Source organism: Larus michahellis, chromosome 5 (genome assembly GCF_964199755.1).
Source record: "Larus michahellis chromosome 5, bLarMic1.1, whole genome shotgun sequence".
Taxonomy (NCBI): Eukaryota; Metazoa; Chordata; class Aves; order Charadriiformes; family Laridae; genus Larus; species Larus michahellis.
Window position 1 is genome coordinate 45,519,001 of NC_133900.1, and position 24,183 is coordinate 45,543,183.

Consider the following 24,183-nt stretch of genomic DNA (forward strand, 5'->3'; position numbering starts at 1 on the left):
TCACAAGCCCCGGCTCGAAGGGTGCCCGTGTGTTACAGTCGGAGGAGTCAGATCAGAGCCTGTGTGGATGCTGAGCGGGTGGCAGGGCACCTCTAAAACCGAGGAGATCCCTGGAGGCACACACAGTGTGCTCCTCCCCAGCTGGAAGGACTCATGTGAGGACTGAGAGGAGGGGGCAGGGTCTCACATAGCACAGCCTCCCCTAGGCCACTGCCACAGGAAGGACGCCACACAGCACTGAGGGGTCCCTAGAAAAGTGCTTTATTTGAATACAGAGGGGAGCGGTTGCACCACGAGTCCACCGAAGCACCAGGTTGGTCCCCTCTGCCTGGCCCCTTCCAGTCCCTCACAAGCTCTCTGATTCTCCCTGACCGGCACAGTCACGGCTCAGTCCTGTGTCCTCGGCTCTCGGCCAGCACCGCCAGCCAGCGCCCGCAGCGGCCTGCGCAACAGCACCACTACTCCGTGACCTCAGGGACGACGCTCACCAGCAAAGTGTCGTAGCCACGCCGCACCAGCAAGGCCAGGCTCTGCTGCGTCCGTACTGCCTCATACACATCCTCCGCGCGGCGCGACGCCTGCCCATTGATCTCCAGCACGACGTCACCTGCCTTCATCCCTGCCCTGTGGGGAGAACGATGACAGGAACACACAGCAGGCGAAGCAGACACTCGGCTTCATCTTCCCAGAAGGAAGGGGACACCACACCAGGCATTCCTCCAGCCACACAGGCATCTTGGACAACAAGACACCAAGCCCTGACAAGGGCCACCAGTTGGTTTCTGCTGCAGACTGACAGCTATGGGGCCCAAGCCCTGCTGCTCTGGAGCAAAACACTCAGAGCTAAATGCATCCCATCCTGCATAGTTGCTCTCCCATGCCACCCCCCAAGGCACAGAGGGACACTTACTGATGGGCCGGGGAGCCAATGATCACCTTGTGGATCAGCACTCCATAGGAGACGTCGGGGAAGCTGGGGTCACGCAGCTTCAGCTCAGTCAGGATGCTGCAGAGTGAAAATCAGCATCGTGGTAAGGAGCCGGGAGGCAGAGCAGGCTACATAGCACTAGAGCGGTTGCACCTGGCTGTAGTGGGTTGTTGACCCCTGCTGGCAGGAAGGTCCCCACCCAGTTGCTTGGTCACTCCCCCAGCAGGATGGGGGAGAGAATGAGAAGGGCAAAAGCAAGAAAACTTGTGGGTCTAGATGAAGATAGTTTAACGGGAGAAGAAAGAAAGAAAAGAAAAAAAAAAGAGAAAAAAAAAAGGCAAGTGATGCAAAGGCACTCACTGACCACCTCCCACCAGCAGACTGATGCTCAGCCAATCCCCAGGCAATGCCTACCTTGGAAAAACTTCCCCCCCAGTTTTATTGCTGAGCATGACATCATAGGACATGGTCAGTTCAGGTCAGCTGTCCTGGCCGCGTCCCCTCCCAGCCTCCTCCCTGGGTGCCAAGTGAGAAGCAGGGCAGGCCTTGATGCCATGGAAGCACTGTTCAGCAACGGCTAAAACGCCTGCGTGTTACCAACAGTGCTGGTCACAGATCTACCACACAGCACCACCTGGGCTGCTATGAAGAAAAAACTCCATCCCAGCCAGATCCAGTCCACAGGTCAGTCACATGAGGGGTCCATCTTCCCTACCACCCTATCACCTACAATGCCAGCTGAAGATGAAACAGTTCCCCAGATGCCCATGGCCTCCAGCTGCCTGGCTCAAGAAGCTCCTGAGCTGCATCTCTGCATTTGGAAAGCCAGTAAGACTTTTCTTCTGTAACGTTTTCTCGTTGCTCTTTTGAACCCTACAACATCAGCAAGTTCTATCACACAATGTATGAAGAACCAACTCATGTTTTGGACATCCGTCTAGTAACAGCCCTGACCAGCAACACACCCCAGCAGCCGTTTCATGTAGAACCCGTACCCAATAATCAGAGTCTTTCCCTTTGCTGTTTTCAAAGTCTTTTGCTCAGTCCCTACTTACTCCATGCTGCAAGATGACTGCAGAGGGCTGTGCTAGCCAGGGCCCTGACTTTTTGTGGCCAAGGCAAGGGTACCTACAAGCTCTACCACAGCTGAGCTCAAAGCCATTGGCACACCTCCATTCCCTTCAGGCAGCAGAGCAAAGGCCTGGTGTCTCGGGAATCTCCTGCCTGACAGACAATCTGTGCAGCACGACCAGGATGCCGAGGAGCTTGTACCCAACATGGAGCTTCACCTTCTTCCTGTGCTAGGGCAAGTTTCTGGCCTTTCAAATGAGCGTGTCCAGACAGTGTAATCACCCGATTCCAAGGCAAGCAATCCCTTGTTGGGAGATCTTCCCAGCAACTGGGAACAAACAAGACTTGCACTCAGATGGTTTCCAAGGACCAGCTGCCAGACTGCTCGCTGGCTGTGCTGAAGCTGGACCCGCTTCCTAGGAGCCAGGTCCTAAGCATTTCATGCTTCTTCCCTGACAGACTTCTTCCTGCATGCCTGTCCAGTGAAGCAGGAGGAAGCTGGGCTCCCGCCTCCCAGGGTTTTTCTGAGTACCAGCACCATCTACTGGGCATCTGGGCACCTACTGGGCATGCCAGCAATGCTGACAGTGTTCCCCCACCCACCCCACTGCCCCAAATCTCAGGAGGCACAGAGCATCTGCTCCTCCTTTTGTGTCCCAGGCTGGAATTCCAGAGACTGCTCTTGGTGTCCAGAGGCACAGGCAGCCTAAAAATCCAACCAACACGCAAGAGCCATGACAGTTTTGGCAAGGGCAGAACGCAGCCCTGAAAGGCGTTTCTGCCAAGCACATCACTACCACCAACCCCACTAGCACGCTGAGCCCCAAAAGTCAATTAAAAGACTCCTGAAAGAGGGCTGCAAGAGCCAAGGAACCAGAGCAGACACTCTGTCCTTGAAAAGGAGCACTGCTCTCAGAGGTGAGAGTGCAGGTCCAGCACACTCCTAACACATGCGCTTGCTGCACCTAGGAGGCTACAGGCAGGCGCTCAGGTATATATAACCCTGCAGCAATTCCCTGCCAGGGCTGGCAGCCCTGAGCAGAGCTCCATGCAGGCCTGACCAGGGCTGTCCAGCCCTCAGCAGGGCACAACTGCCACTGCCTGCAGGGCACCTGTTTCAGAGTGCTTGGCTGGCTGGCAAGGCCACAGGCATGTCTTGGGGACCAGCAGAAGCAAGAGCAGCAGGTGATCTTTCTATCAGACCCAAGCTGGTTGCCTGTCTGCAGTCCTCATTGCTGACCAGAGCGTTCCTTGAGACGCAGAGGTAACACAATGCCCTTCCCAAGCCACAGCCATGAGGTTGAAGAGTCTGACACACAGGTCATCCTCTTCCCACTTGGCAGTGCTGTACTGGTCAGCACCATGACTTCTCTCCAGAGGCAGCATGCAGCCTTCCTCCTGAAACCCAGGAAGGAGTCTCACACCACCCTCTGGGTGGCAGCCACGCTGTGTGTGCCAACACAGACCGCTCTCCTACCTCTTTACCTCCTCCCTCAGTCAACTCTACTGCAGGGAAACTTGCCATTTCTTATTCTGCAAGTCCCATATTCTATAACTGTTTCCGCACCACAGCAATTCACCTGGTAGATCCCTCCTCCCAGACAGTACAACTTGCCCAGCCGTCTCATCATAACTTTCAATTGGTACATTGCCTACCTATTAATTACACAACGCTTCTGGTGGCTCTTCATTCATGCTGTGCTGCAAGGGCTCTGTATCAAATTCCCCTCAATGACAATTACAGACTGATGTGGTATGCTGGGGGGTAGGTTCAGGGACTTTTTATCTGCTTGCAGATTCTGCCACAAGTGTAGAAACTTTCTAATTTACCTCTGACACAGCCTAGAGTTTAAACACAACACGAGCACAAAGAGACTTGAGATGCTTAAGCTGTGAAGACAATCCTCCCCAAAACAGGCACTCATAGTTAGTTTGGAACGCCCCATCACACAGCCACCATGCTCCAACAAGACCAGCCTGTTGGCCCCCAACCTTAGAACACATACCTTGGTGTTAGAGTCAGCATCATCACTCCTATGTAACGGCGCTTTGTCTCTGTATTGCCAAACCAAGAGCCTGTCAAAGGAAAGGATATCAAATGACAAGGCCGAAAACAGACAGGCACTCAATATAGGGCTGGGCTGAGCCAGCCGAGTCACAAAGCCCACACACCTCAAGGCAGACAGCATGCGGAGGGAGTCATTCTGATTCCCTACCGACAGCTTATTTAAGTTCCATTGACCAGTTACAACTTTATTGGTATTGCGTACTTCACTTTCCTGGTTTGAGCTGTCATTTTTTTGACTGAGAATATCGCTCAGAGAATGTCAACGTGAGAACCAGATAGCAACAGCCTGCATTACATAAATTATCACAAATGCAAAGGAACAAAACCAGGCAGTATTCTGCAGGACTAAATTAACTACCTGTCCTCTATGATACAGCTGAATCCTGCACCTGCGTTTCCATTAGCACACACAAGGCTAAGTAGCTCCCAGTTTCCAGGTCATCCTTTCCCTTTGAACACCAACAAATGGTCCACTGATTTTCCCATATGTTGAGATTTAATAAAAAGTACCAACGAACAGAAAAAAAATCCTCACCTACCTCTGGGGACTTAAGTGCAAGCTACCTGGGACACTTTAAAAGTCTTTGTCTGCAGCGGATGCAGGCCAGCATCCTCCTTGCAGTTTGTTAGGACCCTGTGGGCAGCGAAGCGGCAGCACAGCTTTCCCACGGCAGAGGGGAGTTTCATGCCAGATGGAAGACATCTTCTTACCCTCAAAGACCCTTTCTCCTGCTCTGCTTGCACTTCTCTCAGAAGAAGGGCCTGGAGCCCAGCTGTGTCAGAGTTTCCCTCTTTCATCCTCCTCCTTCTGTGCTCCTTCCCCCAACACCCATGCAGGGAAGCAGCCAACTCACTTTTGCGCTGCTCCTCCTTTTGCAGGAACTTCCGCAGCCGGTCTGAGGGGATGGCAAAAGAGATGCCTGATGTCACCTTCATAGTGTTCACCCCAATCACTTCGCCATCCTGCAGGGGAAAGGGCACTGTGCTATCCAGCCTGCATCATTGTGGAGAGGAGGGGAACTACTGTGCAAGCCTGCAGTCCCGCCTGTGCTGCCCATCTCTTCTGAGCCTGCTGCTTCTGCAGCCTGCTCGACCCTGATGAGGTTGGCCAGAGACCGGTCCCATGGGCATCAGCCATGCTGGCCTCACCAGGCACGCCAGAGTCCCATCAGCTCAGGCTCCCCAAAACAGACACAGCATAGGGCTCCCACTGTGGGCTGATCCCCTGCTCCTCCTCCTGGAGCACGCACAGTCCCTCCCTCCCTGCAGCTGCAGCACCCACAAGTGCTCCCAGTGAGGGACACCAAGCCCCAGGGGGCATAGACCAAAGGGCACCTGGCACACCTCTGCCCCAGCCAGCGAAGGGGCAAGCAGGAGAACTTACCAAGTTGACGAGGGGGCCCCCGGAGTTCCCAAACTGCAGCAGGGGAGAGAGCAGTAAACAGGCCATGAAAGAGACATCCTTGCACAGCAGGACCCGCGGCAGGGAGGCAGAATCCAGAGAACAGGGTCAGGCTGAGAAATGCAGCCAGCGCCCGGGTGACAGGCCAGAATCCCTTTGTCTCCCAGTGCTCTGTGTCTAGCCTCCTCTGACCTCATGGCACCCACAGCCCTTCCCCAGCTCCCCCCTCCCCAAAGAGGGCAGCCAGGATGAGGTGCCAACCCGTTATGCACCGCAACCTCATCTTACATCAATAGCAGCATCAGTCTGGATGTACTCCATGTCAGAGGTGGTCAGGCCCAGCTCCCGGCTGCCCCGCTGGGCAGAGCTGACGATGCCAGAGGTGATGGTGTTCTGCAGGGCGAAGGGGCTGCCCATGGCCACCACGAACTCTCCCTGCCGCACCTCGGAGGAGCGCCCAAGGGGCAGGGTGGGCAGCGGGTGCTGGAAAAGAAGAGGACGGTGAGCGGATGGGAGGGAATGAAGGGAGCGTCTCCCCAGCCGTGCTGCACACCTTAGGCTTGATCTTGATGGTAGCGATGTCTGCAACCTGGTCCACATCCTGCACCACAGCGTCATACTGCTCGCCGCTGGCCAGCTTCACCCGCACGCGCCGCCGGTTTGCCACCACGTGTGCGTTGGTCACAATGAGCCCATCCGGAGAAACCAGGAAACCCGAGCCATTAGAGATGGGCACATCTCGGCCTGAAAAGGGATGCCTGCAAGGTGGGCACAGGTCAGGGAGGGGTGGCAGGGACCCTGAGGGGGTGTGGCAGAGGCCAGGCAGGCTGGATGGCTCAGAGTGGCAGGCCCAGAAAGAAGCGTGGGATACTGAGCACGTCTGTGCAACAGAGGGAGACTCCTTCACTTCCCCATGAAAGGTCCCCATCTCAAGAGTCCACACAAACATGCATGCAACAGGGGAAGAAGCAGGAAAAATCAGGAGTCCGAACACAACTGGAAAGGTATGATCCCACTGGGACTACAGGGGCACGGTGGGAAGCCTACGTGAGTGGAGAGCTGCAATGGATGGCGCAGGCTCTTGGGGAAAGAGTGGCAAGGAGGCAAGTAGGAAGGGTTGTGATCTGTGCAAGGAAATAGCCTGAACACACAGAGCCTTGTCTCAGAGCAGGTAATAACCATTTGGGTGGTGATGGGTACATCTTCTTTAGAGAGCTAAAGGAACACCCACGATTGCAGGCCCTGGTCCCCACAGGGGATGTCAATCACCCTGACCTCTGCAGGAAGGCCTGGTGCTGAGTGAGGCAAGGGACCTAGTGACAAAAGACACAGAAAAAGCTGAGGTGTTCACTGCCTTTTTGCCTGGTTCCTTGGGCCTCCCAAGCCCTGTGCTCAGAGGCAGAGTCTGTGGGAATGCAGCATTACAGAGAAGATCAAGGGGAGGGATCACGGAAGCCAACTGGACACGAACAAGCGCATGGCACTAGACACGATACACACGATGGGAATGGCTGATGTCCCTGTGAGTGCTCAAATGTCATGGTGGTAAAGCGGGGCTCCTGATAGCTGGAAAAACGCAAATGTCACACTAGGCTGCAAGACTGCCAAGAAAAAGGGTCCTGAAAATAGCAGGTCAGTCATCTTCGCCCCTGCCTCTGGGAAGTTACAGAGCAAACACTCCCAGAAACACTTCCCAGCACACAAGAAGGGAACTGGAAGCAGCCAGCACAGACTTACCAATGGCAAATCATGCTCAACCAACCCGGCTGGCTTCTGCAGAGGTGAATGGCTGTGCAGATAAGGGGTGAGCAGCAGACATTGTCTACCTTAAGAAGGCTTTTAGTATGATCTCCTGTGGTACCCTTCTAGGCACTTAGGTGACATGAGGGCCGATAATCAGATAAGGTGGATGGAAAACTGGCTGGACCACCGAGGTCCAAGGCCAGTTGGTGGTCTGCTACTAACACCGTGCCCGAGGAACTGAGAGAAGGGCCAACACCATGTAACGTCTTTATTCATGAACCAGAGGATGGGACACTGCACACACTTGGCAAGTCTGCAGGTGACACCACACTGGAGGGAGCAGTCAACAAGATGAAGGGCAGAGCTACTACTCAGAGGCTGGAGGCACAGGATGGCCAGAACATTATGGAGTTCAAAGGTAAATGCAAAGTCGTGCTCCTGGGACAGAGCAATCCTGTGCTGGAGGACAGCCTGGGGCCGCTGCCTAGGAGGCAGCTTTGCCGAGGCAGTCCTGGAGGACAAGGTGGCGGTGCGGCAGTGGCGTGTCCCCGTGGCAAAGCCTGACCCCATGCCAGCTGCGTGCGCGGACAGCAGGGCAAGGGGACGGATCTGTCCGTGTCGCAGCACTGGTGGGACCCCACCCGGGTGCCGTGCCCGGTTCAGGCTGCCTAGGACACGAGGTGGCCGGGAGACGGCAGAGGGTGGGGGATCCCTCCCCGGCAGAGTGCGGGGAGGATAGGGCCAGACCCTTCTCGGAGGAGTAGGCCGGGAGGGGACCTGGACAGGAGCAAGAGGGAAGAGGCTTCCCCCGTCGGGCAGCGGGGAAGCCGGCTCCGCGGGGGGAGGCTGAGGGCCGAGCCGGGGGGAGCCGCCCGGTGCTGGTACCTGCCCACGATCTCCACGTAGACCAGGGCGGGCGCCGTCTTCTCCACCACATCGGCGATGAAGTTGAAGGCGGCGCGGGGGGAGGCGGGCGGCGGCGGTGGGGCGGGCACAGCGGCGCGCAGGGCGGGCAAGGCGGGCCGCCGGCGCTCGCCCTCCCGGGCCCATAGCAGTACCAGCGCCGCTGTGCCGGCGCCCAGCGCCGCCGCCAAGGCACGGCCCCCGGCAGAGGGGGGAGGCGGCGGCGGCGGTGGGGGCGGAGGGCCCTCAGAGACCCCGCTCAGAGCCCGGCACCAACGCCCGGCGCCCGGCCGCAGTGGGAGCCGGGCCCACCGCGCCAGCGCCGCCATGCTGCTACGGCGCCCGCCCGCGGGGCACGCTGGGAGCTGGAGTCTCGCCGCGGGGCACGCTGGGAGTCGTAGTCCTGAGGCGGACTCCTAGCGGAAGCTGTAGTCCCGCCGCGGGGCGCGCTGGGAGCTGTAGTCCGGCTGGCGAGACACGCCGGTAGCTGTCGCGCGGCCGCCGGTGGGGGAGGACAGGCAGAGTTTGCGGCGGGAACAGTGTCCCCGCCAGCCGCCGTCGCCGTCTCGCTGATCACCCAGGGCCCACGACAAGGCGGGGAGGCGGCGCGGTGGCGCGGTGGCGCGGTGCACGCCGGGAAGGCGCCGCATCTCCCAGGCTGCCCCGCGCGGGCCAGGCGCGTCGGCCGTGGGGGAAGATGGCGGCGGGTGACGGGCGGCCCTGAGGCACTGGTAGCGGCGGGGATGGAGCCTCCTGCAGCCCCGGGCCCTGAGCGGCTCTTCGACTCGCACCGGTGAGAGCCGTAGCGGTCTGAGGGACCGCGGGAGTGGGCCGCGGGCTCCCGGGGCGGGGACGGGGTGTCCTGTGGGAGGCCCGCGCAGGAAGCTGGAGGGTCTCTGGCGGGAGGCCTCGGGGGCCCAATGGGAGAAGAGGTATCCCATGGGAGCTCCGTGGGGAAGGTCGTGGTGTCCCTTGGGGGGCGACCGATAAGAGTCCCGGGTGTGCCCAGGAGGCCCGGGAAGGGCTGGGTATCTCGTTGTGGAGGCCGCGGAGGTCATGCAGAGTCGGGGACGCAGGGTGGTCCCTGGGGAGGGCCCGGGAGGGCAGCTGGGCGTCCGACCGTCCTCTGTGTGTCCCAGCCGTGCTCAGGCTGTCCATGCTGCTCTTTGGCCTTACAGGTTTCCGACTGATGGGTTCCTGCTTCTGGCCCTGCTGCTCTACGCACCCGTGGGGCTCTGCTTGCTCGTCCTGCGCCTCTTCATTGGCGTACACGTCTTTCTGGTCAGCTGTGCCCTGCCTGACAGCGTGCTGCGACGGTGCGTGAGCCTGGCTCTCCCCGGGGTGCAGAGTTGCCTGGGGTGGGGATGTGGTGTGCAGACACTGCTGTGGGGCAGCGTGGGGCGGGAGGGCTGCCCTCACCCATTTAGGATCCGTAGCTATGGTGGCTTGGTTCATGCAGAGGATTACGGGCAGCTGTGCTTTCAGGACTCTTTGTCCCCCTCAGGACCCTCGAAGGTGCCTTCTCTGCCAAGACCAAAGCTGGCAATTGCCTCTTAAGTGCTCGAGGACTGATCTGAGACACTTGGATTAGCCGGGTGTTCTGATAAGAAATTCTGTGTGTATCTCGCTGCCCCGTATTTCATGCAGCAGCTCTGCAGGCAGCCTTCAGCCCCAACTGCAGCCCCCCAACAATTCCTGTCCCAGATATCTGTCATATCATTTCTGTTTTGTACCAGTGTCCTTTTTTAAGTCACACGAATTCCTAAATCTGTGTTCTGTTTGTTGGATGTGAAAGCCAGCAATGGCTCAGACTGCAGGACTTGAGGAAACCACTTTCCCACCCCCAGGTTTATTGTACGTGTGATGTGCTCAGTGCTGGGCTTATTTGTGCGGCAAAGTGATCCCCGGCTTCGAGATGTCAACGTGAGGGTATATATCGCCAACCACGTGACACAATTTGATCACAATGTCATCAACCTCCTGACCTCATGTAATACGGTGAGTAACTTGGGAGCCAGAGCATGGCACATCTGGAAACACCTCTCACCAAGAAATGAGCACAGAGGGCTCATTCAGAGTTTAGGTGTAGCCCTGAGCCTCTTCAGTTCTTCCTTATTAACCCAGAATTGCACATGCTTTGGGGTTTTTTTTCCGTGTTTTAGTGTCACGCTTTAGGCTCTGCACGTGAAATGGAAATAGGGTGAGGAGGAACAGGAGATGTTACAGTGGGTTTTGATTTTATGGAAAGAGAGTGGGTGAATCCTAGCATCTGTATCTTTTTCTGGCCTTTCAAATAGGTGGTGCCAGAAGCAGCGTTTGCTGTGGGGTTTTCCCACAGCATTGGGTGCCACTTTTGTGGGTGCGGACAGGCTGCTGTGCTGCGGAGGAGTGCTGAGGGGTGCTGCGTGGCGGGGCAGTGGTGCTTGTGTTCTTGTGCCAGGCTGGTGGTTGTGTAACTTTCCCTGCACTCTTGTGAAATTCCTTATGTGTGGAGAATCAACAGGCTCTAAATGTGCCTGGGAGTGAGTTGGTTGGCCCTATATCCTGAACAGCAGTAGATTTGCTCCTTACCTGGAGAAAAGTAACTCCTGGAAGTAGCGTATCCTTTGCCAAACATGTCAGGAACTACTAGAGAGAACATGGGGAAACACGGTTGTCGCCCAGGACAAGGGGGCAGTTCGTTTCTCAGGCAGACAGAGTACAGTCTGAACTGGAGATTAGTAATCAAATTCCTAGGCAATTCGGGCCAGAGAAGTTACTGAAGCCTGGCAGTAACGTGTTCTCTGCTACTAGTGCTTTTAGCAGACGGGTTGCTCCCTCAGCCCCCGGAGGCATTTTTGTTAATAAGCAGGAACTTTGTCTCACACTGTCATCTGGGAAAGTAGGCCTTGAGGGGAGGACAGGGCAGCATTTCTTCCTTACTCTTGTTTTCCCTTGCAGCCTGCATTGAATGGTGCCCCTGGCTTCATCTGCTGGTCACGGGGATTCATGGAGCTGGGAGTAACAGGAAGCCGAGCAGAGCTGGTGGAGTCCCTGAAGGTGTATTCGTCCCACAGACAAAACCCACCACTGCTGCTGTTCCCAGAGGAGGCTGCGACTAATGGCCGGGCTGGCTTGCTCCGCTTCAGGTACTGGGAATGGGTATTCCTGCGGTGGGGCTGGCGTCACTTTGTGTTAGCTTTGGGGTCATTCACTGCTGAATTCTTCCTTTTCAGCTCTTGGCCGTTCTCAATCTTGGATGTGGTACAGCCAGTTGCCCTACAAGTTCAGAGGCCTTTGATCACTGTGGTGAGTCAGGGACGTAGGGCAAGGAGGATTTGTGGAGGCATGCACTGTGTGAGGAGCTTGGTGATGCTGTTAATTCTGCTTCTGCTTTGAAGCCTGTGGGTAGTGCAGCCTGGCCTTGTGTTCTGTCACCCTAAGGACTAGCTATGCTTCTGTTTTTCACGTGCCTTTCACAGGGAACTTCCGCTAAGTCAATACTCTTTTAGTTACACCAGCAATTTTGATAAACGTTTTAGTGGCTCAGCCACCTAACAATGTGCCGTCTGGCTTGCACGATCGTAGCATCGCTGTGTCTCACTTCCTCTTTGTTAGTCCACTTATTTCACAGTGCTTTGGAAGAATAGCTCCAGTCACCTTGGAGAGTGGCTGATGTGCCAAAGGTTGTGCAAGGCTCTTTGGATTAGGTTCTCCAACTCATGTCTCCCAAATGCAGATATGTACCATGATGCAATATTAGCTTCAGAAAAGTGGCAAAGTTCATCATGATAATACTAGCGCAGCTAAGTAGATTGCAATAAAATTGTTCTTGGCTTATTTTCAGAGTGAGATTTTGTTGAATTTCCTGTTTCTTGATATGATTTATGGATCTACTTGATTAAAAGACACATTTTATGTTTGTCAGGTATTTTAGTTGATTCTCTATTGTCTATCTTTTTAAGGTCGTAGGACACAGTGGATAGATTTAAAGCCACTTACCAGCAGGTAACAAAACATCACTGCCCATGCTAAAACATCAGCGTGCAGGTGTTTTTGAAGTGAGATTCTGTTAGGAATTAGTTCTTTGCCCAGTGCTATCTAGCGCTTTTATTGGTGCTGCAGATAATGATATTGAGATCCCTGCTGGTAAAGTTTGGGTTAGTGAATAACAAAGCAGTGAGATTATTGATTTTGATCCGGTGAACTACTGAGAGCTGCCAGTGAACAGCTGTTACTTGTAAGTTTAATGTGGCCTGTGGGTGCATAACAAGAGGAATATCTGGTGGGGTGAGGAACACAGTGTTGGCTGCATGTGTGCAATGGTGAAAACTGCGGCTAAAATATTATGCGAAGCTCTGGTAACCCAAGAGCTGCCAAGAAAGTGGGACAGTAGTAGAGAGAGTTCAAGGAGGCCACAAGCATGATGCAGAATCCAGAGAGCAAAACTTAAAGGCACTCAGCTTAATCAGCTTATCACAGAATAGGCAGAGAGATTGTTATGGATAGCTGCTTGCGTGTTGGAGAAGAGGCTTAAGAGTGGAGAATTATTTATTTTTTTTCTGACAAAGCACACAGCAGCAGTCTGCACATGCTGAGACTAAATGCTGATACTGCACAAGTTCACTTTTAGATTAAGATGCGGTTTTCTAACAGTGAGGATACTTTACATTTTTGAATGGCTATCCCAGAGAAGTGGGAGAGCTGTCCTGTTCTGGACTGTTCATAATGAATATCTTTGTATGGCTTTGGCTCCTCTGAGAAATTCTGTGAGATGTGACAAGTTGCATATTTGTCTGTGTGTCCCTTCCTTCACGAATGTTAGGGAGGACAGCACGCACATAACTGCAGATCTGCTTGAAGATACTGGTTATAGTCACTTCTTGGCTCAGATTTTTGCCTTCAGAGGTCAAGCAGGATTTTTTGCCCTTCACGTACATTGGATAAGTAAATCCTGGTGGATTTCTTATGTAATTTCAAACTTTTGAGGGCTGGAGATGTGATACTTCGAATGGCTTGATCAGTGCTTTGCAGAAAGCTTTCTTAGATGCTTAACGTGATATTTATCAGACACTGGGCTGAGCAAACCACCAAATTTGGTTTTAAGAAGTAATTTTTTCCAGCTCCACTTGGCTGGAATCTTGAAGGAGGGTGGTGTTCTGTAACTGAAGTCTGGCTGTTGGCGTCACTATAAGGCATTTGATCTTAAGTTTCTTAAATCTGTTTATCCAGGAGAGGAGGCTTCTTTATGTTACCCTTGGTAGCTGTGGTTTCTGGGCTTTTCTCACTTACAGCACCTCTTCCGGGGCTGTGGAATAAACCAGGTATGAGGCCTGTCTTGGAGCCACACTGCTTTGGTCAAGGACAAAGCCATGTGTGAAAGAAGCTGAGGCGGCTATGTTGTGAGCTGTAGATCTTGAGATGGTGTTCTCACCAGCTTGTGGAAAGTTTGGGCACTGCAGGATAAAAGTAACCAACTACAAAATATCCTAGGAACAACATCCATTCAATAGCAAATTCTTTAGAATCAGTGAAGGTTGGGGGCAGTCTTTGGAGGTCTTTACTTCAGCTTTCTGCTCTCAGTCACCATGAGTATGGTCCAGCTACTTGGGGCTGTGTCCCGTAGAAGGATGGAGAGCCCACCGCTTCGGAGCGCCTGTTGCAGTGCTCTTTGCTGGCAAGCATCGCAGTACTTCCTATTTCTAAAAATTAGTAAATAACCTTTTCCTAAGAAGAAAGTAATAAGTTACAGCTCAGCTTTAGTGATTTATCTCCAAAGAGAAGAGCTGTTTAAGACTTCACAGTGCATCCTGTTTGGAAGTGAAGAGAGAAAGCTTATGGGAGTTGAGACGTTACATGGGCTGTTCCCATCACAATAAGGGAGGACTGTTCATCATTCCAAGGAAGCATTAGTAGGTCTTAAGGCATTTTCGGTCCTTTCTAAAGGCACAGTCTGGTAGAGAATGTGGGGATATTGAGGGAAAATCTTGCTGTCCTAGTGGGAGGAAAAAAATGACTCGGAGCAGTGAAAACTTTGACTCTCTTGCTCTGCCTGGTGAAGACTAAACCTGGGGCTTGTTCTCACTCTGCGCTGCGTTTGCCGTTCCCTCTTTCCCAGTCCTCCACATCTCTCTGCCGGTGTATCTGTTTCTCCCTGCTGTGGCTTAGCTGTGTCTGCCCACGTACTTCTCTGATGGAGACCTGACTAGCTCATGTTTTGTGGGCCGTGATCTCATTGGACTCTCTTCCCCAGAGTGTGGCTGACTCCTCCTGGATTACAGAGCTGCTCTGGACCTTCTTCGTTCCCTTCACAGTTTATCAAGTAAGGTACTATCTCTCTCTCTCTCTTCCATTTGGGGCAGGGTTTAGGGTGGGCAGGGAGCCTGACTTTTTTGCCCTTGTAGTAAGAGATCTTTTGGTATGTGCTAATGCACACCCTCATTGTGATATCTCAGCTTGGCTTTGTTCAGTATTATTGGGCCCATGTGTGGTCCAGCTTCTGGACCAACTTCAGCCAGCTTCTGAAGTAGAAAGGGCGCTTGGTTCCTGCATTCAGCTGGTGAAGGAGAGGAGTCTCTCAGGGCTTTTATGTTAAGTTTGCTGGATATATTTTTGAAGCCAGCTGCTCTGCTGTAATTCACCCCAGGGTTGCTCAGGTCCCATGGGTGATTCCCTGCAGGCAGCTCAGTCCTCTAGTGTCTGTCTCTTCCCTGCAATCCCTTGTGAATTGCAGAGGTGGTTCAGACACCTGTCTAGGGCCCAGATGACCCCAGACTGGCTGAGTAGCATTGCTATAATAAGGGTCCATGGGCAGCAGAAGGGGCTTGGAGTCACATTTATGGGTTGGGTATTTCAGTAAGGAAAAGTCTTGTAGCTTTCCCCAGCCGTATCTGGCTCAAGTCTTGCTGATCTGTTTTCTACTTCCATGTAAATGCAGTGTCTCCTCATTTTGGGCCTTTCTGGGAACTTCATTAGGAGATACTTGGCATGTTACACTTGAATGCTAATAAAGATTCTATGAGCCAGTTTTGTCTTCTGAGCCGTGCCTTAATTTTGCAAGCTAGTGTTGAGGTTTGACGCTCGTCTTCTGGGGAGAGATTTGGGTGAGCACGGAGAGCTGAGGTGGGGATAGTACCATTGCACTATTGATCCCAGATGGGGCTGGCTCCACCAGCAGCCCTTGAAGCAGTCAGCCCAGTGCTGTTGTCCCCATTCAGGTGGATGCCGTCTGTCCCCAGACGAGCTGAAGAACTGAGTGAGGATTTTGCGCTCCGAGTTCAGGAGGTAGGAGGATGACTTGGGAGAGGGATGCATAGGACTGCTGGAATTTGGGATGGTCACAGAGGAGAGTGGGGTGCAAGCAGAGTTGCAAAGGCATTTCTGGATGGGTGTCTTTCTATGATGGGAACTCTGGCCTGTATTTATTGCCCCTTATAATTATTCAGTTTTTCCATGGCCTATTTGCTACGCCCCATTATCCTTTCTACCAGTTATCAAGGCTCTCCCCATCTAGTTCAAACTTTTCACTCCCTTTTCATAATACCATAAATCAAATGAAGCGATTGTTTCTCCACTTTTCCCTTATATGCTGGGTGCTTCATGGCTCCTGTACCAAAGATCTTGTATCTCCCTGTCAGCCTGTTTTGGCAGGATGATATTGTCTACTCCTGGTCCTTCATGTGCTCCATGCAACACTGAAATGCATCACTGAGGCCCTGGAGAAATCAGTTCCCAGTCCTCTTCCCCTCGACGTGGCTCCATGCAGGCCTGTACATCTGATACACTCCCCTGCAAGACGGGAATGCTTGGGTCATGCATGTTGTGGGTCATGTACATGTGACTCTTCTCTACATTTCTGCAGCTCTTGGCCATGGAGCTGGGTGTGGTATCCACACGGCTCACTGCAGCAGATAAATCCGAACACATGAAGAGGCTGAGACACACGTCGCTTCTCCCCTTTGCCCCAGGTAGGTGTCCTCGGTAGTATCCTGACTATGGAACTGCCACTAAGGCTTTGCCTTTGGGGAGGCCTCAGTCTGCTCGTGGTTACTCGTGCGTGGAGGGAGAGGAGAAGGCATGTCTGACATCCTCCTGGGGGGCAGGGGCTGCCTGTGTGCTCTAGGCTGGGGGTTGTAGCCGACTGGCGGGGAGAGGACTGCCACTCCTGAGCACAGACATGATGGTGGCGTGCAGGAAGTCTGGCTTTCTTAACACACTACTTCATACTCAAGAAAGCGGAGCTGTTGCAACTTGAAGGCTGTGCACCTTTAGGCCACCTTCTTGTGCCCGCTGTTCTTTCTCTTGCAGCCTCAAGCCAGCCCCTGGCAGCCAGGCCCAGGATGCCTTCCAGCCTGACTGGTGTCGCTCCTGAGGACGTGAGGATCATGGCAATGGCTCAGCGGGTCAAGGAGGTGCTGCCTCATGTGCCTCTGGAGGTCATCAGGGTAGACCTGGGTAAGCAATGCCTGGGGCATTAGCAGGGATACAGGGTCACCTTCCATGCCAGGTCTCTGTGATACCTGAAAGCAGAAACCTTGTCCCTGCTGCACTGCGAAGCACGGTGGCAGCAAGGATGTGAGTGTCCTGATGTAGCAGCTCCCTCTCTAACAGATCCTCTTTGTCCCTACAGCCCAAACCAACTGTGTGGATACCACGATTGCCAATTTGCTGGAGGGGAGAGTACCCTTCTTCCCTGAAAGTAAGGAGGCTGGTACTGACCTTCCTGCCCCGTCTACCTCCCAGGCTGCAGCTGCTTCTGGCATCCAGGGCTCCGTAGCTGTGCCTTCTTCCAAGGTACTTTGGGTGGTTGTGTTGTCTCCTCTGGTCTGATGGCTTGTCAGCCAGAGTATGATGACCTGTGTTCAGGCCATGATGTCAGGGGAACAGAGTATTTTATATTGGAGTCCAAATTGGCATGCTTTGTGCGCTTGCAGCCCAGAAAGCCAACCACATCCTGGGCTGCATCAAGAGAAGTGTTGAGGGAGGTGATTCTACGCCTCTGCTCCGCTCTGGTGAGACTCCACCTGGAGTTCTGCGTGCAGCTCTGGAGTACTCAGCACATGAAGGACATGGACCTGTTGGAGCAGGTCCAGTGGAGGGCCACAAAGATGATCAGAGGACTGGAGCACCTATGCTATGAAGACAGGCTGAGAGAGTTGGGGTTGTTCAGCCTGGAGAAGAGAAGGCTCCAGGGAGACCTTATAGCGGCTTTCCAGTACCTAAAGGGGGCCTACAGGAAAGATGGGGAGGGACTCTTTATCAGGGAGTGTAGCGATAGGACAAGGGGTAATGGTTTTAAACTGAAAGAGGGTAGATTTAGATTAGATATTAGGAAGAAATTCTTTCCTGTGAGGGTGGTGAGGCACTGGAACAGGTTGCCCAGAGAAGCTGTGGATGCCCCATCCCTGGAAGTGTTCAAGGCCAGGCTGGATGGGGCTTTGAGCAACCTGGTCTAGCGGGAGGTGTCCCTGCCCGTGACAGCAGGGTTGGAACTAGATGATCTTTAAGGTCCTTTCCAACCTGAACCATTCTATGATGCTATGCTAGGTCCTTGCAGGGCCACTAAGGAGGTCTCCTGGATTTGTCTGTCTCATGATGGTTCTTTTGCTTTCTGTTCTAGCCAGCTACAAAGCAATTTGCAAAGTCCCCTGTGGAGCGGCATCTGTCCTTGCAGGAACGGAAACGAGCATTGTATGACTACGCCAGGAGGTGAGAGTCCACCCACACCTCACCCTCTCGGTGTCCCAAAACCCCATCCCCAGCAGTGCCCAGATATGCCCCAAGAAAGGGTCGGCTCTTGCATTGCCTCATGTCCTCCCGTTCCTCTCCTCCGGCCCAAGACGGTGGGGCTCAGGCAGTGCACGAGGGCTGCAGGAGAGAGGAGGCAGGTGTCCGTCTGCCTCGCCTCTTCCAAACGTGTAGCCCCTTGTAATTCCTGAGAAGCGCTCTTGTCTCCTGAATTGCCACGGGGCATCTGGTTTTTGGGGACTAGGTGGGATAGAAGCTGTTTGCCAGAAACACAGCTGCTGAGGAATAGGGCTTAGCAAAAAAACCTCATTTGGTTGTTTGGTGTAACGGATTTGTGTGATAGAAGTCATCACGGGACTACAGATTTCTTTGAAATTCGTATCGGTGCTGTGGAACACTCAGTTTAGGAAGAAGTTTGCTGTTCGGCAACAGGGACAGTGCAATTAATCTTCCTCAGTGTAAGTGGAGAATAAGGGAGAGCAGGGAGCGAGTTTGACCTCTGTGCGTGGTTTTGATGAGGCAAATAGTGGAACAAGCGTCCAGTTGTGGTGTCTGGGACTTTTTTTTTAGAGAAGAGACAGAAAATTCAGAATGAGTTTGGAGGGGAAGTTAAGTTTCTTAAACTTACTGTAAATGAGCTGGCACACTATATATAATTTTGGGTGAAGGAACCGGGTCCTGAAAGGCAGTTTGATCTAGCAGAGAAAAGCAGAACAGTAACTAATGGTTAGAAATTGTAGGCTGACAGACAGACTTTACACAGCTAATGGGGTAGTTGCTTCCGTAAAGGAAATCGATTAATCGGTGGAATAAGCTTCCAGCAGAAACAATGGCTTCACAGTGCCCGGATGTCTCCTGGTGAGCCTGGATGACTCCTTAGAAGATGCTGTAGAAGATGGTGGAGATAATGGAGCGTTTGTCTCAGTCCAGTGTGACCAGAGGGCTGCTGCTGCAGGGTTGGGTCTCCTCCCTCGGTAGGGCCTTGCTGGGAAGGGGAGAACCCAGCCGGTGCTACGGACGGGCGTTGCACTGGGCTTTGCTCCAGAGCACTCTGGGAGTTGGGAGGAGGTTGCGGAGGCTCAGGCATCAGTTAAACCTTTGAGATCCTGTGGCTTTTTGACACTCCATCGGCTTCTTTGTACTACTGAAAGCCTAAGAAATTCCCAGGTCTGGAAGTTGAAGCTAGGCAAAATCTAAGTGCCCATTTTTAAAGTCACCCCCTAGGTGACTTTAAAGAGCAAGTAGCTCTTGGTCACCAGGAATTTAATTTAAATAGGTCTGTTTTTCCAAAAGGTCATTTCGGTTTCAAGGAATTAGACCTCAGAATAGTCGTGTGCCATAGAGAGTGTTGGGCTCCTTCTTCAGAGTTGTCCCCCAGATCTGTTATCCCGAGCACAGAGGTGGCCAAGGGCTCTTGCTGGGTCCACCTGGCAGGATCTGTTCAACAGCGAAGAAAAGGAGGCGGAAATCCTTTCCTGTGGATGCCCCGCCTGACTTCGCTGTTCTTCCGTGCGGCGGTCTTTTGTCTCTCTTTTCTGAGGCTCTTCTGGTTGTAGAGTAGGGATCTCTGTACTTCTCTGAGAGGATCCCAGCAGGATTTGGAAAGGCGGTGGTGTCCCTGTCGCTTGGCCATTTCAAGATGAAAAAAGGCTCGTTGAATGTGCCCTCTGCCCAGGCTGCCGAGAGCCCCGGCCATTCCGCGAGAGGTGGCTGGTTTTGGGGGAGGATTTTGCGTTTTGAGCGGGGTTCATTCCTTAGTTTCACGGCAGCGCATGCAGGAGGGGGCGGGAGGAAGCGGGGAGGCTGTCAGTGCGGGGTGGTGCTCGCAGGAGTCCGGTGGCCTTGTGTCACCTCTCCGTTGTTCTCCCAGGCGGAGTCTGTCTTTGCTCTGGCACCTTTTCCCGTCTCGGAGGCCAGGAGCGTTGCATGTCTCATTGGAACGGAGGCGTTAAGGCTCAGCTCCCGCACGGTCCCGCGTGTGGGGACAGTCACAGCTTCTCACCAGCAGCCCCCCCACTTCCCCTCTCCTGTGAGCTTGTCCCAGGGGCACACTGTGGCCGTGGGCAGGTACCGTGCCTGGGCCAGTGGAGAGGGAAACCTTGACACAGGGAACCTCTGTCCCCAAAGCTGGGGGGTCACCCGTTCCGGGCAACAGGAGAGCGGGGTGGGGAGCGTGAGGATCACCCCGGGATGGGGTTATGAGGGTCACCCCGTCCCTGCCCTCCCGGCCCATGGGGGTCTTCTCCTCCCTGCCCTCCCCATCCCCTCTCCGGGCAAGGCTCGGAGGGAGCTCCCCGCTCGGTTTTCCGGGCGGAGGCAGGTTCCCGGTGCCAGAACAGCCCCCGGCCGTGACTGAGGCCCCTTTCTCCCTCCCGCAGGAGGTTCGCCGAGAAGCACGGCGCGGCGCGGGCCGGCGGCAGCCCCTGATCGGGGGCGGCGGGACGGGGCCCGGGAGCGATCGTGCCCTGCGCGGCCGGGCCGGGGGCGCCCCCTGGCGGCGGAAATAAACGTCGGCAGCGTGCGGCGCGCCTCGGCTCTGCGGGGGCACCGGGGCGGGGGGGCGGGGACACCGTGAGGGGGCGGGGCCAGCCCGGCTGCGTGCGGATCCACACGCGCCGCGGCCGCCGCCCGCTCGCGCGCCGCACGTAGGCGCCGCTTAAAGGGGCAACGCGGCGGGCCCGGCGGCGGCTGGGCCGGGCGAGGGGCGGGCGGCCGGGAGACGGGGCCCTTTTAAGGCACGAGCGCCCGGTGCCGGTGGTTTTATTTACATTGGGGGGGGGGGGGGGGTGGTAGTGCTCACGGGCGTCACGTGACGGGCGGAGCGGCGGGGGCTGAGGGCGGCTGCACCCGCGGGGCCATGGCGTGCGCCGGCGACGACGGTCCGTGCGGCACCGGTCAATGGGGTCCCGGGTGGGCTGAGGTGCACCGGGAGGGGGATGGTCGGGCGGGCCGGCGTGACCCGGGGCGGGGGGGGCGGTCTGGGTCAATGGGGTCCCGGGTGAGCTGATGTGCACCGAGGGGGGAGGTCAGTGGGGGGTCCCGGGCGGGGCGGCGTGACCCGCGGGGGTGGTCTCTGGGTCAGTGCGGTCCCGGGTGGGCCGACGTGCTCCTGGGGGGGGGGGGGGGGGTCCGGGTCAACAGGAGTCCCGGGACGGGGAGGAGGTCAGTGGGGAGCCCGGCTGGGTATCCTGGGTGGGCTGGCATGCACCGGGAAGGGCTGATTCCGCCGGGGTCCCAAGTGGGGTGGGGGAGGCTGGATCAGTGGGGGTCGTGGAGAGGCAGGGTGACGTGCACCATGGGGGCTGGGCAGAGGCAGATGGGGGTCCCGGGGGAGCTGGGGACACGGAGGAGCAGGTAGGGGTGGGCAGGACGTCCCACGTCGGAGTCTGCTGTCGTGGAACCTGGGTGGTGGTGCGGGATGCACCAGGGAGGGCTCCCGGCCGGGATGGGCCAAGCCAAGCCAAAGAGGCTTCTTGGGCAGGGTGGGGGGCACTGGTGGGCTCGGGGCAGAGCAGCTGGGCAGCGCGGGGGCCAGGCTGGTGCTGGGCTGACAGCCCCCCCCAGGCTCCTGGGTGGAGCTGCGGTGTGGCCCAGGGTGCCCGGAGCCCGAGCCCTCGCGGTTCTCCTCCTGCCACGCTGACGTGGAGAAGATGCTGTTGGAGGCCCAGCTGGAGACAGAGAGCGGCGACAGGTGAGTCCAGAGGAGTCGTCCAGGCACCCGGGGTCCTGCCTGGCCAGGGTGGGTGTTGGGTGACCGAGGGTGTTGTGTTTGCAGTGCCCTGCTCACACTGGGCTCCCCGGCCTGGGATGACGACAGAGCCAGCCAGGCAAGTGAGCAGCCTGGGGAGGGCGAGCTGCTCCCTCCCCACAGCCAGCCCCAGCTGGGCTGCCCCCACCCCCGGCAGGTAAGGGAGCTGGCCCCCTGCGCTGCACCCTGCGCCCGTGCTGGCCGTGCCATGGCCTCACGTGCCCCATGCCTCCTAGCGGGATGTGCCAGAGGAAGCCGAGTGGAAGGAGCGATGCCTACCAGCATCCCTCAGCTGGACCTGTGCCCGCTGCCCTCCACATCTGTCTCCAAAGTAAGGCCCGTGTCCCCCAGCAGCATGTCCTGCTGTCCCCCGCCCTTGCTGTCTGCCTTGCCGCCCCATCCTGCTGTCCCCGTACCCTCCTGGGTGCTCTGCCCTCATGCCCCCTTTAACCGTGCACTTTTCCCAGGGAGTTTGCCTTTGTGTGCTCCCCCCAGCCGGTGCTGTGGAGCCTGCAGGGAGGTGCAGTGGGGAGAAAGAAGAGACTTTTCAGTTCAGAGCTGCTGCTGCTCTTCATCCCTTCGCTGCTCCTCAGCCATGTGCTGACCCTGGGACTGGGGTGAGTTTCTGATAGGCCTGACGTGTGCTGTCAAGTGGCCTTGGCCAGAACCATCCCCTCGGGTGCAGGCAGGGTGAGCCCTGTGCTGCCGGGTGCCTGTGTGGTCTGGGGCTCTCCAGGGGCCTCTGGCTGCCCTGACCCAGAGGGCTATCCCCGTGGGAAGTGGAAGAATGCTTCTGGAGTTGGACTGCTCATCCTTTCGTGCTGTCCTACACTGCTTCTCCTAGCAGCCACAGTGTTGGTGGCTGCTGCCCTCTCCCCTCACTACAGGCTCGCTGAGGCCAAGCAGGCTGTCCCCGTGCAGGTGCCTTACAGTTGTTCTCTCCAATCCAGGATCTACATTGGAAAGCGGCTGGCAGCCTCCTCGGCAAACCCGCTGTGAAGAGCTGGGCTCAGCAAGAGACAGGTGGCTCTGCCGCCCCACTCCCCTGCTCGGCATGTGGAGGGAGCCCAGGCACCAGCGCAGCCCATCTGGTCCCAGACTTCGTGTTTGTGTCACGAGGCACCATCTTCCCTTGTCCCTTCTTTAGCCCTGGCCTATGGAGCTGGTCCTACCCTCCCATGTAGACAGGAACCCACTGATGGCAGCTCCCTGCTGCAGGCAGCCCCAGCCTTCCCCATCCCTTGGTTACGGGTCCAGGTTCCTCCTCTTTAACACAAGACTGTAAATACAACTCCTGAGCCTGCAACACCACATGCTAATAAACAGCCCTGTGCCAGCTTGGGAGGCAGAGCAGCGTGCCGGCAGTCACCGCGCCAGTCACAGCCCAACCAGGGGACAGCAAGCGTGCTCCCCAGCAGCATCGGGTTCCTCCGGGCTTTCTCTGCCGTGGGCTCCAGGCTGCAGGAGGGCAAATCCTGGCTCTTTGGGGTGCTGGGGCACAGTGCCGGCATGGTGCCTGGCTGTGGAAAGGCCCCTGGTCAGGCTGTGCATGGGCAGGGATGAGTACAGAGTTTTTAGCCCCGCTGCAGGGTGCCCAACTCATGCGTTAGTCCTTTATTAGTGGCCCATGGCCTGCTGCAGCAGGGAGTCAGTGGCTGGAGCCCGGCACGGCTGACCAAGGCAGCAGCACCAGCCTGGCACAGGCAGGGCTGCAAAGCCCAGTACTGTCGGTAGAGGTGGCACTGTGCAATGTGTGACACTGCCCAGGCCCACTCACACACCTGGCTGGCTCCTGTGCAGTCCCAGTGCCTGTTTGTCCCGGTGCTGCGGGATGGGGTGGGCAGCCGAGGGAGAGGAGCTGCCCGTGGGGTGGAGAGCAGGAGAGGAGGGAAGAGCTCAGCAAATGCTGGTGGGGAGCTGGCTTGTGGGAGCCGGTGGGGACCTGCGCATGGCGTGGTCCATGGCAGTGCAGGGTGGAGGGAGGAAAGTCCTCTTTGGTGCAGTGTGGTCACACCGCTAGAGGGGCTGCGTGGATGGGAGCTCAGCACGGCTCTGCGTGGGAGAGACGTCCTGGCACAGGCTGGGACGTAACTGCTTCGCCGTAGCAGGAGGGTGAGCCCAGCCTGAGGGCTGATGCAGAGCATGAGGGCTGGGAAGCATCCGGGGGCAGCTGGATCCCAGCCCCAGGCGGGGCACCTGGGGGGTGGCAATAGCCAGAGCGGTGCCCTGTGCCACCCTGAGTGCTGGGGCTCAGGGAGTCCCATGGCCATGCGGGATGCTTCTGGTGTACTACTGCAAGAGAGGTGGGCGAGGGGTGGTCTAGCAGGCAGGGACCGAGCAGGGCCCTTTGTCCATCAGCCAGCTGGGAGCAGGGGCGCCAAAGGCTTCTCCATCCCCGTGTTGGGGTGGCCGCAAGGGGATGGTGCATCTGCGGGTGGGCACCAGGTCAGAGCTGTGACAGTCGCTTGGACTTGGGTGGCGGGGGCGGTGGTGACTTCAGCCCTTTATTTCCATCTGCTGTCGGTGATGCGGATGCCTGCGAGCAGAGAGCACAGTTACCGGGGGTGGGGAGCAGCGGGGGCCGGGGGCCTGGG

General features: G+C 56.2%; 3 protein-coding genes across 5 annotated transcripts in view; 1 reads left to right on the forward strand and 2 right to left on the reverse strand.

The window, feature by feature from the left end:
* Positions 1-244: 244 nt before the first annotated feature.
* On the reverse strand, positions 245-8,480 carry HTRA2 (HtrA serine peptidase 2). The gene is made up of 8 exons (XM_074587021.1): positions 8,098-8,480; positions 6,023-6,227; positions 5,758-5,952; positions 5,452-5,484; positions 4,922-5,030; positions 4,006-4,075; positions 911-1,006; positions 245-624 (listed from the first exon to the last, which is right to left on the reverse strand). The coding sequence occupies exons 1-8, from the start codon at positions 8,442-8,444 to the stop codon at positions 459-461; spliced, it is 1,221 nt and encodes a 406-aa protein (XP_074443122.1). The 5' UTR covers positions 8,445-8,480; the 3' UTR covers positions 245-458.
* A 98-nt stretch (positions 8,481-8,578) lies between these two features.
* Positions 8,579-22,931, forward strand: AUP1 (AUP1 lipid droplet regulating VLDL assembly factor). 2 transcript variants are annotated; one of them, XM_074587020.1, is made up of 15 exons: positions 8,766-8,908; positions 9,294-9,431; positions 9,963-10,113; positions 11,056-11,243; positions 11,331-11,403; positions 14,348-14,421; positions 15,312-15,378; positions 15,956-16,061; positions 16,402-16,548; positions 16,724-16,887; positions 17,714-17,802; positions 21,617-21,746; positions 21,826-21,920; positions 22,057-22,206; positions 22,540-22,931. In XM_074587020.1, exons 1-15 carry the CDS (start codon positions 8,859-8,861, stop codon positions 22,586-22,588), a joined length of 1,671 nt encoding a protein of 556 aa, XP_074443121.1. In that variant the 5' UTR covers positions 8,766-8,858; the 3' UTR covers positions 22,589-22,931. The 2 variants fall into 2 exon arrangements, with proteins under 2 accessions (XP_074443120.1, XP_074443121.1); XM_074587019.1 differs by lacking the exons at positions 21,617-21,746; positions 21,826-21,920; positions 22,057-22,206; positions 22,540-22,931 and adding an exon at positions 20,220-20,362 and having other exon boundaries at positions 8,579-8,908.
* A 110-nt stretch (positions 22,932-23,041) lies between these two features.
* The window catches only part of LOC141743266 (dedicator of cytokinesis protein 2-like), a 77,676-nt gene continuing 76,534 nt past the window's right edge, over positions 23,042-24,183 (reverse strand). For both annotated transcript variants that reach the window (XM_074587016.1, XM_074587015.1), the window contains exon 53: positions 23,042-24,125. In XM_074587016.1, the coding sequence (XP_074443117.1) occupies positions 24,036-24,125 (90 nt within the window). In that variant the 3' untranslated portion in view covers positions 23,042-24,035. The remainder of the gene's footprint in view (positions 24,126-24,183) is intronic.

Coding starts and splice junctions, on each gene's coding strand:
- HTRA2 (XM_074587021.1), bottom strand. CDS start 8,444: ATGGCGGCGCTGGCGCGGTGGGCCCGGCTCCCACTGCGGCCGGGCGCC. Junction 5,953..6,022: donor CCATCAAGATCAAGCCTAAG/GTGTGCAGCACG, acceptor CTTCTTTTCCAG/CACCCGCTGCCCACCCTGCC. Junction 625..910: donor ATTGGCTCCCCGGCCCATCA/GTAAGTGTCCCT, acceptor TTCTCCCCACAG/GGCAGGGATGAAGGCAGGTG.
- AUP1 (XM_074587020.1), top strand. CDS start 8,859: ATGGAGCCTCCTGCAGCCCCGGGCCCTGAGCGGCTCTTCGACTCGCAC. Junction 16,062..16,401: donor GCTTCTCCCCTTTGCCCCAG/GTAGGTGTCCTC, acceptor TTTCTCTTGCAG/CCTCAAGCCAGCCCCTGGCA. Junction 16,888..17,713: donor TAGCTGTGCCTTCTTCCAAG/GTACTTTGGGTG, acceptor TTTCTGTTCTAG/CCAGCTACAAAGCAATTTGC.